The following is a 14110-nucleotide window of genomic DNA, read 5'->3' on the forward strand; positions in this document are numbered from 1 at the left end:
TTGTTTTAGGACCTGTTAATTTTAACAACATTAAATGACCATCCGTGATCCATGGATGGTCATTTATCAAGATCCATGATTACAATATAGTCTAATGTCCAATGTAGTAAATATCAAATATAAAAAAAATGATAAAAAGAAAAATTACATACTAGCAAACAACAGTATTTAAAATAATGCACTAGTAGTTCAATTTGTATGTATTTTTATGTAGTTTATCAATAATTAGTATCTTAATACTTTAAAATTTTTAAATGAAAATACTTTAATTATTCTAAAAGTTAAAGTTAAATTTATAAAAACCTTTTCATCTTCATTTGTTTCTCCCAATTCTTCTTTTGATATGGAATTTGAACTATAAAATTAAACAGAAAAACCATCAATAAAATACACATTATGTTGATTATGTCATTTAATACATTTAAATAAATAATGGTGATATTTTTTAAATTTTATTTTTAGTTTTTATTCTGTATTCAAAGCAACTATATACAGTCTCTCTCTAAAAGAATCATTGTATTTCAAATGATCATTCTATGATGATTTTATAAACTTTCTAAATTCATAAAAAAAATTTTCTAAATAAAAATTTCCTCTCTATATTTAACTTTGTTTTTTGTTTAAAATGCTTTTGTATACAACAAATTCTGTCTTACTTATGTTTTAAGTTTAATTTGTGCTAAACTGAACTATTTGTTCAGTTTAGCACAAATATTAAAAAGACAAGATGGATGTAAGCAAGACGTCTGATTTATGTCACCAGTTCCTTTTTACAAATTTTTATAATTTTAATTGGAAATGTTTGTGTGTTTTTAAAAGGACTTTTTAATAACCTTCCGGCGACAAGTAACCTAAAAAGGAAGGTCAGTTGCCGAAAAGTGTTGTGTCTTGGAGCACACAAAATAAATGGTGATCCCTTCTGGGCAATTTTGTCTTTATTTTAATTGTACAAATATTAGACTCAAATCATACCTATACTCTATATATAAATTAAAAATAAATATATAAATATAAATTTAAAACTAATTTTTATAATTTTACAAGTATTTATAATTAAATATCTATATATTTAATAAATCAATTTTAAAATTTTATGTATATTATCATTATTATTTCTGTGACAAAATACAAACACTAAATAAATACTAATGTCTAATAGATTAGATTAAGACAGAAAATTATGGCAATCTAATCGTGTCTGTGTAATCAATTTCAATAAAATTCTCCAAATTAAACAACTAAGTAATTAAAGTAAATGTAATGTGTCTTGACAACAATTCTTCTATTTACCTTTCTCTGTGAGATTCTCTGTTTAAAATATTGTTTCTTCTTTGCTTAGAATATGCTTTATCATGTAGCATTTTCTCAACTGCCAAATCAACTTCATCTCCCAATTTAAAAACAAATTTATACAACACTTCATACACCAGAGCTTAATAAAAAAAAAAATTCAATTATTACTTTAAAATATACAAAAAAATTGTAATCATTTATTTTATATTAATAGAGCCATTCCCCAATGTACACTACATAAATTCAACTTTATAATTGTTTGCTAGCCAGTGGAAACTTAAAACCACAAACATATTTTACATCCCATAGGAGATAAGTATAGTACAATAGTAAACATATTTAGATGGCATAACTCCATAAGCTGAGTGTCTTAAAATATATACAATATTTAGTATGCTGTATCTTTTCCTGTATATAAGATAAAAATTGAAAAAATGATTCTACTTATATGGTCATCAAATGCTTTTTTTGTTTCAATCAAATTCAGTGCACATAGTTGTGAGTGCTACATAAACATTTAAGGAAATTCTGAATTAAAATTTGACTTGCATAAGTACCATTTAGTATATCACCTAGGAATTGACTATGTATAATTTATTATTATTATTTTTATATATTAAATTAAATAATTCTAAATATAAATTATAAATTTAAATGTATCCACATGTAACAAGCCATTTTTTAAATTCCTACTATTAGTTCACTCTCTCCCTACATGATATATATATATATATATATATATATATATATATATATATATTGTTCAAATTTTCAATCGTTAATAAAATACTTTTTATTTATCCACTCAAGTTCAAATACATTTTTTTAAACTTGTAGTGGATGACACTTGATGTTAATACAGTTTTTTCAAATATTAATTCATTAAATTAAATTTAAACTGTGACGCCCGTCAGCAATATGCCGATTCGGACCGATAGAGGGCACGAGGAGAAAAAAAGCGAACTTTGTAATTATTTAATAAAAAGTAACTAAAATAAAATTTTTCTTTGTTGACCTAAGTAGGAATTTACTTTAAAAAATTTATTTTTATATTACTTGTTATGTATAATTTTTCTACCACCAACCAAAGCCGAAATCATCGGGCTGGAAACGGCTATATTAATTATAAATTACAAGATAATTTGCTATTAGAGTGTGGCGTTAGGCGCCATCTCTAGCTAAATTTAATAATTATAATTTCATTAAATAATTTAGACCGAACTAGAAGAAAAGAATCGGTCCGAAGCGGGACTCGAACCCGCAACTCCTGCTTACCGTGCAGACACGTTACCAGTTACGCTACCTGGACCTTCGGTCCAATCTTTCCTTCCAGTATATCCAAGCATAAACTACGACCATCACAACACCGGCTGGGGACACATCAAGTGCCCACGTCCTCCCAAAGGCACTTAACTGGCCATCGCAAGCCCGGCAAGGCATATATATACAAATAATCAACAGCAGCCAACCTGTAACATATAAAGCTACCACCAACCAAAGCCGAAATCATCGGGCTGGAAACTGCTGTATTAATTATAAATTACAAGATAATTTGCTATTAGCTTATGCTATTGTTTTCTAGAGCAGTCATAAGCTTACAACTAGCCATTTTAATACACAGTATATAACAAAAATTATGTAAATAAATTAATAAGTTTTTGAAATTTCATTTTACATAGTATTTCCAAACTCAAAAGTTTGGGAAGTCTTCCACCTAAACACTTAATAAAAACAAATATTTCTTTTAGCCCCAAAGCTTTTCATATGTGGTTTCATTGAAATGTCTAATAATAATTTTTACAAAACTAATTTGTATGTAATTTTCAATGAAACCATATATGAAAAGCTTCGGGGCTAAAAGAACAATCAACTGTATACAAACTTCTGATCTGGACTTTCAAAATTTTTACATTATATAGAACAATAAATTTTGTATAGAACTGATCTTACAATAAACAGATCAAAAATTTATCACTTGATCCTCTTAAGGCAGGAGGAGTTCTTAACCCGTTTTTATTCCATGGATCCCTTTTCCAGTGAGGTGAAGATCATAGACTTCTCCTTTGAATAATGTTTTTAAATGTTTACAGCAAATAATGCAAATAAAAATACAAAAAGAAACCAGTTTTATTTTAATATATGTATTTCTATATAAAATCATGATATAGTAACATATGGGTTTCTTGTGATAGAGCAGTGGGTCTAATAACTAACAAAATTTCAAAGTACTAATAAGCATAAATAATTTTCAGATATACAATTAACGTGGTATGAAAATGTCTGTCACTTCTATTGTTGAAGATGATCTAGCTAATACTAGCATTTTTGTAAGTGAAATGATGCTTGATTAGAGAACAGTAAAAATTAAAATAATTTGATTCTTACCATTCTAAGCCTGCAGACACCTGACAACTTTCTAGATTTCTTAATTAAGAACAATTGCTCTACAGTGTATGATATTCAAGGGATCTCACATTTTAAAAATTTAAATAACTTATATTTTGATTCATTCTAAAAGTAATTTTTTAAATTAAAATATGAAAAAATATTGTAGCTTGACATTATGACAATGTCACAATTTGTCTTGTTGAAATGCCTATTCTAATATTCTGCTTTTAACGTTTCAGAATCTGGTCACTTTACACCACTGGTTCTCAAACTTATTTCGACCACCGCCCACTTTGAGATTAAAAAAAATCCTAGTGCCTCCATATTTTTTAACTTGCCTTTTTACGATACCATCTGTTGCATATCTTAAAAACAGTTGCAAATATAATGTTTAAACATGCATTATTATATGGATAGGATAGATAGGGTGTGATCTATATCCTATTTCTGAGATCAAAGAATGTTTCAATGAGAGGAAATAAAACTCATACTTAATCATATTTAGAAGTATTTTTATTAACATTAAAAGAAGGCTTTGAATTTAAAACTTATCTAATGTGAAGGATGAATCTGATGTATTTCGACCAGTTTGTTAATATCAGGGTCGAATTCACTTAAAATCAGCCGTAAGTCGTTGCGTTCGGTAACTTGCAGCCGATTTCTGTTTTTAGTTAGCAACGTTGCTACAGCACTAAATCCACGTTCACACAAATACGACGATGGAAATGCTATCAGAAATCGTTGAACAACTGACCATAACTCAGGGTACAGTTGAGAGATTTGCTTCTGCAGCCAAAATTCTTGGTAGCCATTCTTGAACTTTCATTTTTAGCATATTTATGCAATAATGTTACTATAATAAGTTCATTCATACCATAATATAATGTAGTGTGTTCGTAACAAGAGGTACACGATCCCGCGAGCGAAATGGTACAAAATAAAACTTAATACAAAGTAGTTTTATTCTCTCTGAACAGGTTCTTTACATAGGATCCCAACTTTACAACTTCCAGAATTTAATATATATAGGCATTAAATGTTTGTCCTCAAAAACAGTTATCTTGCACACACGCGACAATCTGACGAGGACCGTATTCACTTACACTAACTTATACTAACTTAAAACTAAAAGAAATTGGAAGAATAGAAGAAATAAGGAAAGATAAGAAAAGTAGTAGAAATACCCGGGTTTCTTTGCGATGTGTCTTTTGGTGGGGAACAACTTCGGATCTCTCTCTTTTGTTACGTTTGTAGCCCTTTTCCTTATAGATCTTTCGTCTATAATCTTTTTCTTTCAGACTGAGTCGTCTTTCCTCGATGATCTCTCTCTGCACTTTATCCTCTTAGATCACCCTTCTCCCTTTCTGGAGCACTCCTTTTCAGCTCCTACCTCTTCGGGATTCCAACCCAGACTGGCACTCTTTCTGTCTGTTTTGCTTCAGGGCCTCACTCCCTCTTTTGTTCTTACTATTGAGGGAAAGATAATCCTCCCCCAAGGGCAAAGAGTTAGACAAAGAGAGTTCTAGGAAGAGTTAGACAAAGGAACAAAGAAAATCTAAGACTAATTCAATATAAAATATACAATATCATGGCCGACGGCCACAATAAGTCAACGTGTTAGAAATATTCAGGTTGTGATCTTCAATAAAAATTAAAAAATATATAGATTATCAGCATTTTATATATATTATAGTCAGATTTTTATAGATAGAATTTGTCTGCCATCACCCCTCTAGATTTCCTTAATGCTTCCCTAATTTCCTTTGAGCCTTCTACTGCCCCCCTGAAAGCCTCCAGTACCCACAAGGGGGCGTTATCGTCCACTTTGAGAAACGCTGCTTTAGACTAACTTACGTCTTTCCCTCTTCTGTTCTTTCATTACTGGTGTTACAAAAACAAATCATTCACATCTTTGAGAAAGTGAAATTAGTACAGCATTTAAACATTTTCAATCATTTTAAAATGCCCTGCCTCAAGATAAAAACTTGCAATTTAAAAATAAGAACAAAAGCTGTCCTCGAACAGTTTATTTCAAAATTTTAATGCTTTAGAATCCCAATCATTTGACTGCACATGTTGGACTTCCACATAGATTAAAAATAAATCGACAAAGATGATATAATCTATGTGGAAGTCCAACATGTGCAGTCAAATAATTGGGATGTGGTTGTTCGTATCTAGAGATTTGTATGTACACAAACAGACGTTATAAATAGGAACACAAAAACTTATAATACAATTAAATATTCCTTTAATTCTCTCGGAACACAGTTCTTTTCTTTATTATTTACAATTGATCCCAACTTCAGTAGCCTCACTGGGGAAGGGGTTGCCACTTATTCGTGTAGAAGCAATAATACACACGCGCGTAACATGAAAACTTTACAACCGACTTAAAAACTAAACTTATAACTACCTTAAAACTAATGTAATAGGGAAACGGATAGACTCAGGAAAGATAGAAATAGACAGAAAGTACCCGGGTTCACAATCGATCGATACACTCGGGGAAGTACCCTTCCACAATGGTGGTCTTTCCTCCTCCTCCTTATTTGGCTGTTTGTCCCCTATGTTCTCCTATTCTCTCAGCGCTCTCTGGCCCTTGTGCCTATTTTTCTCTGGCCTTGACGATCCTGCAGCCTTTCTTTCTCTCTTTCGAGTCTCGAACGCTGCCTTGCACCTCCGTTCCTCTCGAGGTCTAGCCAAAAAGTGCCCGTTCTTCTGCCATTTAGCCCTCGGGGCTTCTTTTCTTTTGTTCTCACTCCCCAAATTCGTGGCAGTCTTAATACCCTCTTCTTTGTTTATCCCTTGGTTCTTAGAAGGAGTAATCCTCCCCCTCCAGCGATAACGGTTGATATACGAATTGTTGAGACAAAGGAACGAATATAAGAAAGTAGAAATGAAGGAAGAAGAAAGAAAGGAAAAATATACATATATGTACATGTATTTCAAACTATAAAAGAAAAACAAAAAAACAAAAAAAAAAAAAAAAACACAATATGGCTGACAGCCACAGAGATTCTAAAACATTAAAATTTTGAAGTGAAAACTGTTCGAGGACAGCTTTTGTTCTTATTTTTAAATTACAAGTTTTTATCTTGAGGCAGGGCATTTTAAAATGACTGAAAATGTTTGATAAAGTGAAATTGGCACTGTATTTAAAGGTGTGAATGGTCATGTTTTTGTAGTTTATGACAAATGCAGTTTTACTGAATAGTTTATACTGGTGGTTTAACTTATTATTAAGTAGGTACATACATACATACATACAAGAAAGACACTGGCCGTACACAAGGTGTTTAGCTGGCAGAAAAGAGGGTAAGAGAAAGGTGAGGAGGAGGAGGGAGAGGAGATAAACAGTAGAGAAAGGTAGGATCCCTCCAAACAACTATGTTTGATGTTGGTGTGCAGTTTTTAGGCTACAAGGCCTTAGTCCCCTGAAGGGTCTAAAAGAAAACCTGAGTGTAGCAAACACCAATAACTGAGTGCCGCCACAAATAGCAAGTGTAGAAGTTAGTGCCAAGTGGTTGTTAGTAGGAAGATTTATGATTTTTGTGAAACCGTGTTGTATTATTCTTCGAAGTATCAAACACAAATTCGTGTTAATAACAACCACTTGGCTTTTTTCCACCTTTATTTAGTTGATACGGTACACGTTTCGGGCCTTATGCCCCTCATCAGTCAACTAAAAAATATAAAATAATGTATACAGCGTTTTTACCGACAAGTTATATAAACATTTAAACGTATATAACATACCAGTTCTTCCCCCAGTATGGCACTTGTACACGGTAAGTTTGGACATTACAAACTCGAGGATAAAAGTTATAAAATTCTTTTACATCTGTTTTGAGTTAAAAAGTACAACTATTTAGTATAACAATAAATTTACATTAACTGTGAATAAAACTGGGACAAGTTCTTACTTTGTTGTTCTCTTGTACTTCTTAGTAGATGGTTAATACACAGTACATTTTCAAAGGTCGTTCGAGCACTTTTGGCTCGTTTATGTTGAGACAGAATCCAGAAAATTTTTTAAACGACAAATTTGTAGACCAACTTTTAAATGTCGCAACCTAACAACGTTCAACAGGGGAAAGTTCAGACTAAAACTTATACCCAAAGTTGGTCTACAAATTTGTCTTTTAAAAAATTTTCTGGATTCTGTCTCAACATAAACGAGCCAAAAGTGCTCGAACGACCTTTGAAAATGTACTGTGTATTAACCATCTACTAAGAAGTACAAGAGAACAACAAAGTAAGAACTTGTCCCAGTTTTATTCACAGTTAATGTAAATTTATTGTTATACTAAATAGTTGTACTTTTTAACTCAAAACAGATGTAAAAGAATTTTATAACTTTTATCCTCGAGTTTGTAATGTCCAAACTTACCGTGTACAAGTGCCATACTGGGGGAAGAACTGGTATGTTATATACGTTTAAATGTTTATATAACTTGTCGGTAAAAACGCTGTATACATTATTTTATATTTTTTAGTTGACTGATGAGGGGCATAAGGCCCGAAACGTGTACCGTATCAACTAAATAAAGGTGGAAAAAAGCCAAGTGGTTGTTATTAACACGAATTTGTGTTTGATACTTCGAGGAAGATTTATATCTACTTAATACTAATAAAACTAAGTGCGATCGCAAATCTTAATACTATGTAACAGCTAGACAGACAGCAACATAGGATCCACAGACAAATACAAAAGCAAAGTCAAAATTATTGTACAATCAACATTTTAACAGATTTTATGACTGTGTATACCAGAATTTTTAAGAAATTCCAGATACATAGTATCATATTTAAAATGTATATCAATAAAATTAAAAATAGGACTAGTAAGTTAGAAATCAAGAAATAGAAATCGAACAATTATAAAAATGTTTTTGCATAACAGTTATCCTAATAAAAATACTTGAAAAATGGTTAAACTTGATAGACAGTAATGTTAACAAAAATAGAGTTTTGATAAAAATAAAAATGTATAAATTTAATACGCATACCAAAGATGTTTGAAAGAATTAAAAACCTTTTTAAAAGAAAAAGTAAACTTAATACCAGAAAAAATGATTTAATTAAAAGATATTTATACCATAGGTCTGGCAAAAAACTATCATCATGGAAAAAAGAGAAACAGTTTATTCATTTAATTGTAATTGCAAACCAGCCAAAACTTATATTGGAGAAACATACAGAAAACTTGGAATAAGAATAAAACCATATACATGCTATACAAAGTAATTATGCAAATTCTGCTGTAGCAGAACATTGCAATAATAATCAATGTGAAATAATTGCAAATACAATAAAAATAAAGAAAAAGGAATCTAATAATTATAAAAGACAATTATTTGAACATTATAAATATGAGAAAAAGAAACAATAATCTACCAATCATGCATAATCCACTAATCATGGAATGCCATAATAGACGCATTCAAATAATAAAAAAATACAAATAGAAGAAAACAGTATGAGACTGTTAATTTATTAATTTAATCTGAGCAACTATTAGAGTAAGTCCTTTTAAACAAATGTTAAATCTGTATATTCATAAATATTTAATCTTTACTTATTCTTATTTAATACAGAAAAATGATATTGTATAATTCTTCAACATAATAATATTTCAATTTCTTCGAAATATTATTGTGTTGTACTGTAAGTTTTTTGAAGATTTTTATTGTCGGGTAATTTTTGTATTTCTTAAATTTTAACATCTTATTTATTTGTTTGTTATTTTAGTGCCGTAGTAATACTGCTGATGAGGGGTATGTTAGCCCAAAACCCATGTAACATGTGTACAGGAAAAAATTACTACAGGTGATATAATAAAGGAATTGTTTTTTTATGAATCAGATCTCATCTGTGTGTCAATATCAAAAACACCAGTATAAGGTCCTAATAATAAGTTGTGTCCGAGTAGACAATGATAAATCAGAATTAACCTTTCTACAGTGGGTTAGTCAGATATGGAGCTACCACAATGTAGTGGAGAATAAAGGTGGGAAATTTTTTAAGAGTTTTCCCATGCATTTTTCTCGTCTTTCACATCTTTTAAAAAAAATTTTTTAAAACAGTTATGTCTAGTAAAGAAAAATCTTTTTGTCATCATATAATTCCTTTATGTGAATTTTTTACGGTAATTTTTGGCTAGTTTTTGGCGATGTGTGCAAAATTTCTTTGTGGATATAGACATCATTCACCACTGCCACATGATCGCCCTTGACAGATATATTTGTCGATCACTGCAGAGTGGTTAAGGACTATAAGGCAACAATATTACAATATTTGGATATGTATAATGTTTATACCAACAACATAATACAACAAAAAAATTGTGATTATTTTGATCATGTCTGCACACACATCTTCAAATATTGGCAATACTTCAACTAACAAGTTTTTTTTTCATTCCAATGAGGTTCAATTGAAGTTCTTCCAATGTGTTTGCAGATGCCATGCCAGCATCTTCATTGGTATTTCTTTCTGGACATTGAATAAAGTCTCTATGAGTTCAACTGTTGCTAATTGTGTCAGGTGCCATTTCATCCCATGTTCTGAATCAAAGAATATCTGAGAAAAAAGAATAATTGGTTGGTCACTTTTGATCAACTCTATAGTGTTTAACTTGATCTTGAAATACATGATGCCAGGTTCAGGAAAACGAGGCTGGATGGATGACTTTAAATACTGGACAGGACTAGATACTGAAGAAATTATTCATAAGACTCACAATAGAGATTCATGGTATTTGCTGGCCACCAACCTCCCCTAGGAGAAGGCACAGGCAGAAGAAGTTATATAACCAGTTATGCGAGTCTAACAAAGAATACACAAAGATTACACTGTCTTGACTCACAGGTCAGTGCTGGAAAGGAGAATGTGAAATGAGGTCACCATCCCTGAGGGGTCAACAGCACCACCAACCTTTTATTACATAATGGAAGAACTATAAGGCAACAATATTACAATATTTGGATATGTATAATGTTTATACCAACAACATAATACAACAAACGGATTTGCTGAGCAGAGTGAAGAGCAAATGACATGAACAAGACTGGATTAAGTTAACTTTGTACCTGATTCTAATGTATACCCCAATTTGAGACCAAGGGGAGGGAATAGTGTGCATTAGAATTGAGGAAAAAAACAGTAATATACATCAGAATATTCATTGTTAGAATAAAGATTTATTATTTTTGTTTCACTTTTTACTCATGTTTTATAGTTTAGTTTAAATTGGTAATAAGAGCAATAGAAAACCACACTGTATTGATAGCTAACAGTAAAAAAAAGTGCACACTGAGAGTTGCATGCAGATTACTTCTTTATAATTTTGCTAACAAAACTATCTTACCCTATTACATATAAATTTTGAAATTTTGTGATAAAAAAACAATACATTGATATGTAACATATTAATGTTACATCATTATTGTATATTGTTTTTGAAAAAATTGGATAAATTATATAACAAGTTAAAAACATTTCTTAAAACATTTCATAGCCATTACATGTCATCAAATATATTGAATTTATTAAATAAGGAAAGGCTTAAACTTAAATTTTTTTGCTAAAGAAAATGTTTTAATTAAACTTGTATTAAGATGTATAACTTAAAAGTTATGGCAATTAATAAAAAAATTATTATGAATATTCATAAAAAAGAACTTACACTGACAAATAGCAGCAGACTCCAAAAAACATTTTGGATACACACAATCATAATGGTTACCATGACTATAACACAATGTAATCTGAAATTAATTATAAGAACAGGAATATAATCTACTATCATTATTACAAAATCAGTATAAAGCTTTTTTTTTTAATAAATAATAATTTATTATTATTAAACAAATTATAAATAAAAATCAAGCAACTTATTTCTTGATTATAATTATTAATTTAATTATATACTGCTATGGATATTATGTATAAAGGAACTTTGACCAATAAAAGCATTTTTTTTCTGTTTTTCAAGATTGAAGGTGTATATGATGGAGTGGAGCCATCACCACAATGCATTAAAACTGACAACCAAATATATAATTTAATTTGTATATTTATTGAATTTCAGGGTGGGGAGGACAAAGTGGATGGAATCATCCTCTAAGTCTTAAGATATTTTAATGATGATTCAGATATGCCCTCAAAGTTTCAGTCTTCTTAATCTTAAATGGGTAAAGTTTGAGTTGCAAGATTTGAAGATAATAGTTAGTTAAATAAAAGCATTAATAAAAAAAACCTTAATTAATCTTTACAATATGACCATACTTTGATTACATTTTTGTTATTATATATTGAATTCCACATACAATCAACCAGTTTTTATCATCATCAAAATTAAATTTTGGCACTAAAAACAAGGATGGCACCAAATCAAACTTTTTAAAACTATTTTGGAGTATTATGAGTTAAATTGGAAAAATCGATGAGAAAAAGAATTGGTAGATATTTCTTCATGACTTTAAGCAACAGAATTAAAAGTACAGTACTGTATACTCATTCTACAGATTGAGTAAAAGTACTTTAGCTACAGTGCAATGAGTATACAGTACCGTACTTTTAATTCTGTTGCTTAAAGTCATGAAGAAATATCTACCAATTCTTTTTCTCACCAGTTTTTCCAATTTAACTTATGCTCTGCAACCTTTTCTCATTCATGGCACACCTAGGTACCAGTACTTCCCAGAATTTTGCAGCATGCCACAATGAAATAATACAGCAGTTACAAAGTACATACTAAAAATGACTGATTTACTGATTTTTTTAAATTTGTGATTATAAACTAATTTCAAATATTTTTATATTATCAATTTTCTTATTTCAATTTTATTTCTTAACAACCTGGAAACCATTCTTGGCAAATTATCACAGTTGTAACATGTGACTAGGGTCATGTGATCACAGGTGGATGCAACAGACATCTACTTGTCACTTCACAAAAATTGAGATGGCAACTGTGCAACTCAGTTTTACATGTGCAAATATTGTGAAATATGATTGAAAAGATGTGATAGTTTGAAGCTTTTACAATTCCTTCTATTGCAATCATCAGTGGCAATAAACAATAATTCAAAGAGGACAATGTTTGCCTAACATCTTCAGGTACTCCTCACTTTACAACCAAGTTCTGTTCAGATGACTACATTGTTAAGTGAATTGGTTGATAAGCAAGGAGCTTGCATCAGGAATATGGGATTGTTGTAAAATTATACAAATTATGCAACAAACTTCAAATTTATTCATTAAAAGGCTATTATAATACGCGCAAGCCTATTATAGTATGCTTATTGCGCATGTCACCATTCACCACGGATCGACACTCAAGCTGAGAAAGAGGACTCCCCGAAATGCAGGTCGAAACTCAATTGGTCGTAAGTGCGAGTGGTCATTAAGCAGATAGGTCGTAAAGTGAGGAGTACCTGTGTTTATATCATATTCAAATGCCCACCATAAACTGTTCTTTTCCTCCTCTTGGAGGCATTGTGCCACAGCACACTGGCTGCAGAGCTCTGGTCTGTCAATTGCAACACTCAACAATTTTACGGGAATTTGCTGAAATTTTTCATGTTGTTCGTAGATTGTATTAGGGTAGGTATGGGTTCATCTTTTTCAATGCTGTTTTTCTCTTCTAAATCCAAACCAGCAGGGCTGATTATTTTGATCATGTCTGCACACACATCTTCAAATATTGGCAATACTTCAACTAACAAGTTTTTTTTTCATTCCAATGAGGTTCAATTGAAGTTCTTCCAATGTGTTTGCAGATGCCATGCCAGCATCTTCATTGGTATTTCTTTCTGGACATTGAATAAAGTCTCTATGAGTTCAACTGTTGCTAATTGTGTCAGGTGCCATTTCATCCCATGTTCTGAATCAAAGAATATCTGAGAAAAAAGAATAATTGGTTGGTCACTTTTGATCAACTCTATAGTGTTTAACTTGATCTTGAAATACATGATGCCAGGTTCAGGAAAACGAGGCTGGATGGATGACCTTAAATACTGGACAGGACTAGATACTGAAGAAATTATTCATAAGACTCACAATAGAGATTCATGGTATTTGCTGGCCACCAACCTCCCCTAGGAGAAGGCACAGGCAGAAGAAGTTATATAACCAGTTATGCGAGTCTAACAAAGAATACACAAAGATTACACTGTCTTGACTCACAGGTCAGTGCTGGAAAGGAGAATGTGAAATGAGGTCACCATCCCTGAGGGGTCAACAGCACCACCAACCTTTTATTACGTAATGGAAGAACGTTTACAAAACATTGCGACACAATGCGTTGTACATAACGATGTCGTATGACATTTGACAATAATTTCAATCATTGATTCGAACAAGTAAAACTAGGTCACCACCAAGAGGCTCCCCGAGGGGTCAACAGTGCCAACAAACTTGT

General features: G+C 31.1%; 1 protein-coding gene and 2 long non-coding RNA genes across 3 annotated transcripts in view; 1 reads left to right on the forward strand and 2 right to left on the reverse strand.

Moving 5' to 3' along the window:
• LOC136980496 (OTU domain-containing protein 4-like) overlaps window positions 1-14110 on the reverse strand; it is an 89477-nt gene that overhangs the window by 41385 nt on the left and 33982 nt on the right. Inside the window, 3 exon segments of the mRNA XM_067276626.1 lie at window positions 304-355; window positions 1291-1432; window positions 11372-11453. Of these exon segments, the coding sequence (XP_067132727.1) occupies window positions 304-355; window positions 1291-1432; window positions 11372-11453 (276 nt within the window).
• Window positions 7298-7644, reverse strand: LOC136980511 (uncharacterized). The gene is made up of 3 exons (XR_010881568.1): window positions 7608-7644; window positions 7441-7525; window positions 7298-7366 (listed from the first exon to the last, which is right to left on the reverse strand). It is a non-coding gene; the product is annotated as an uncharacterized lncRNA (long non-coding RNA).
• On the forward strand, window positions 7947-8249 carry LOC136980512 (uncharacterized). Its single transcript, XR_010881569.1, has 2 exons — window positions 7947-8106; window positions 8181-8249. It is a non-coding gene; the product is annotated as an uncharacterized lncRNA (long non-coding RNA).

This window comes from Centruroides vittatus, unplaced genomic scaffold, assembly GCF_030686945.1.
Source record: "Centruroides vittatus isolate TY-2023 unplaced genomic scaffold, ASM3068694v2 contig_7, whole genome shotgun sequence".
Taxonomy (NCBI): domain Eukaryota; kingdom Metazoa; phylum Arthropoda; class Arachnida; order Scorpiones; family Buthidae; genus Centruroides; species Centruroides vittatus.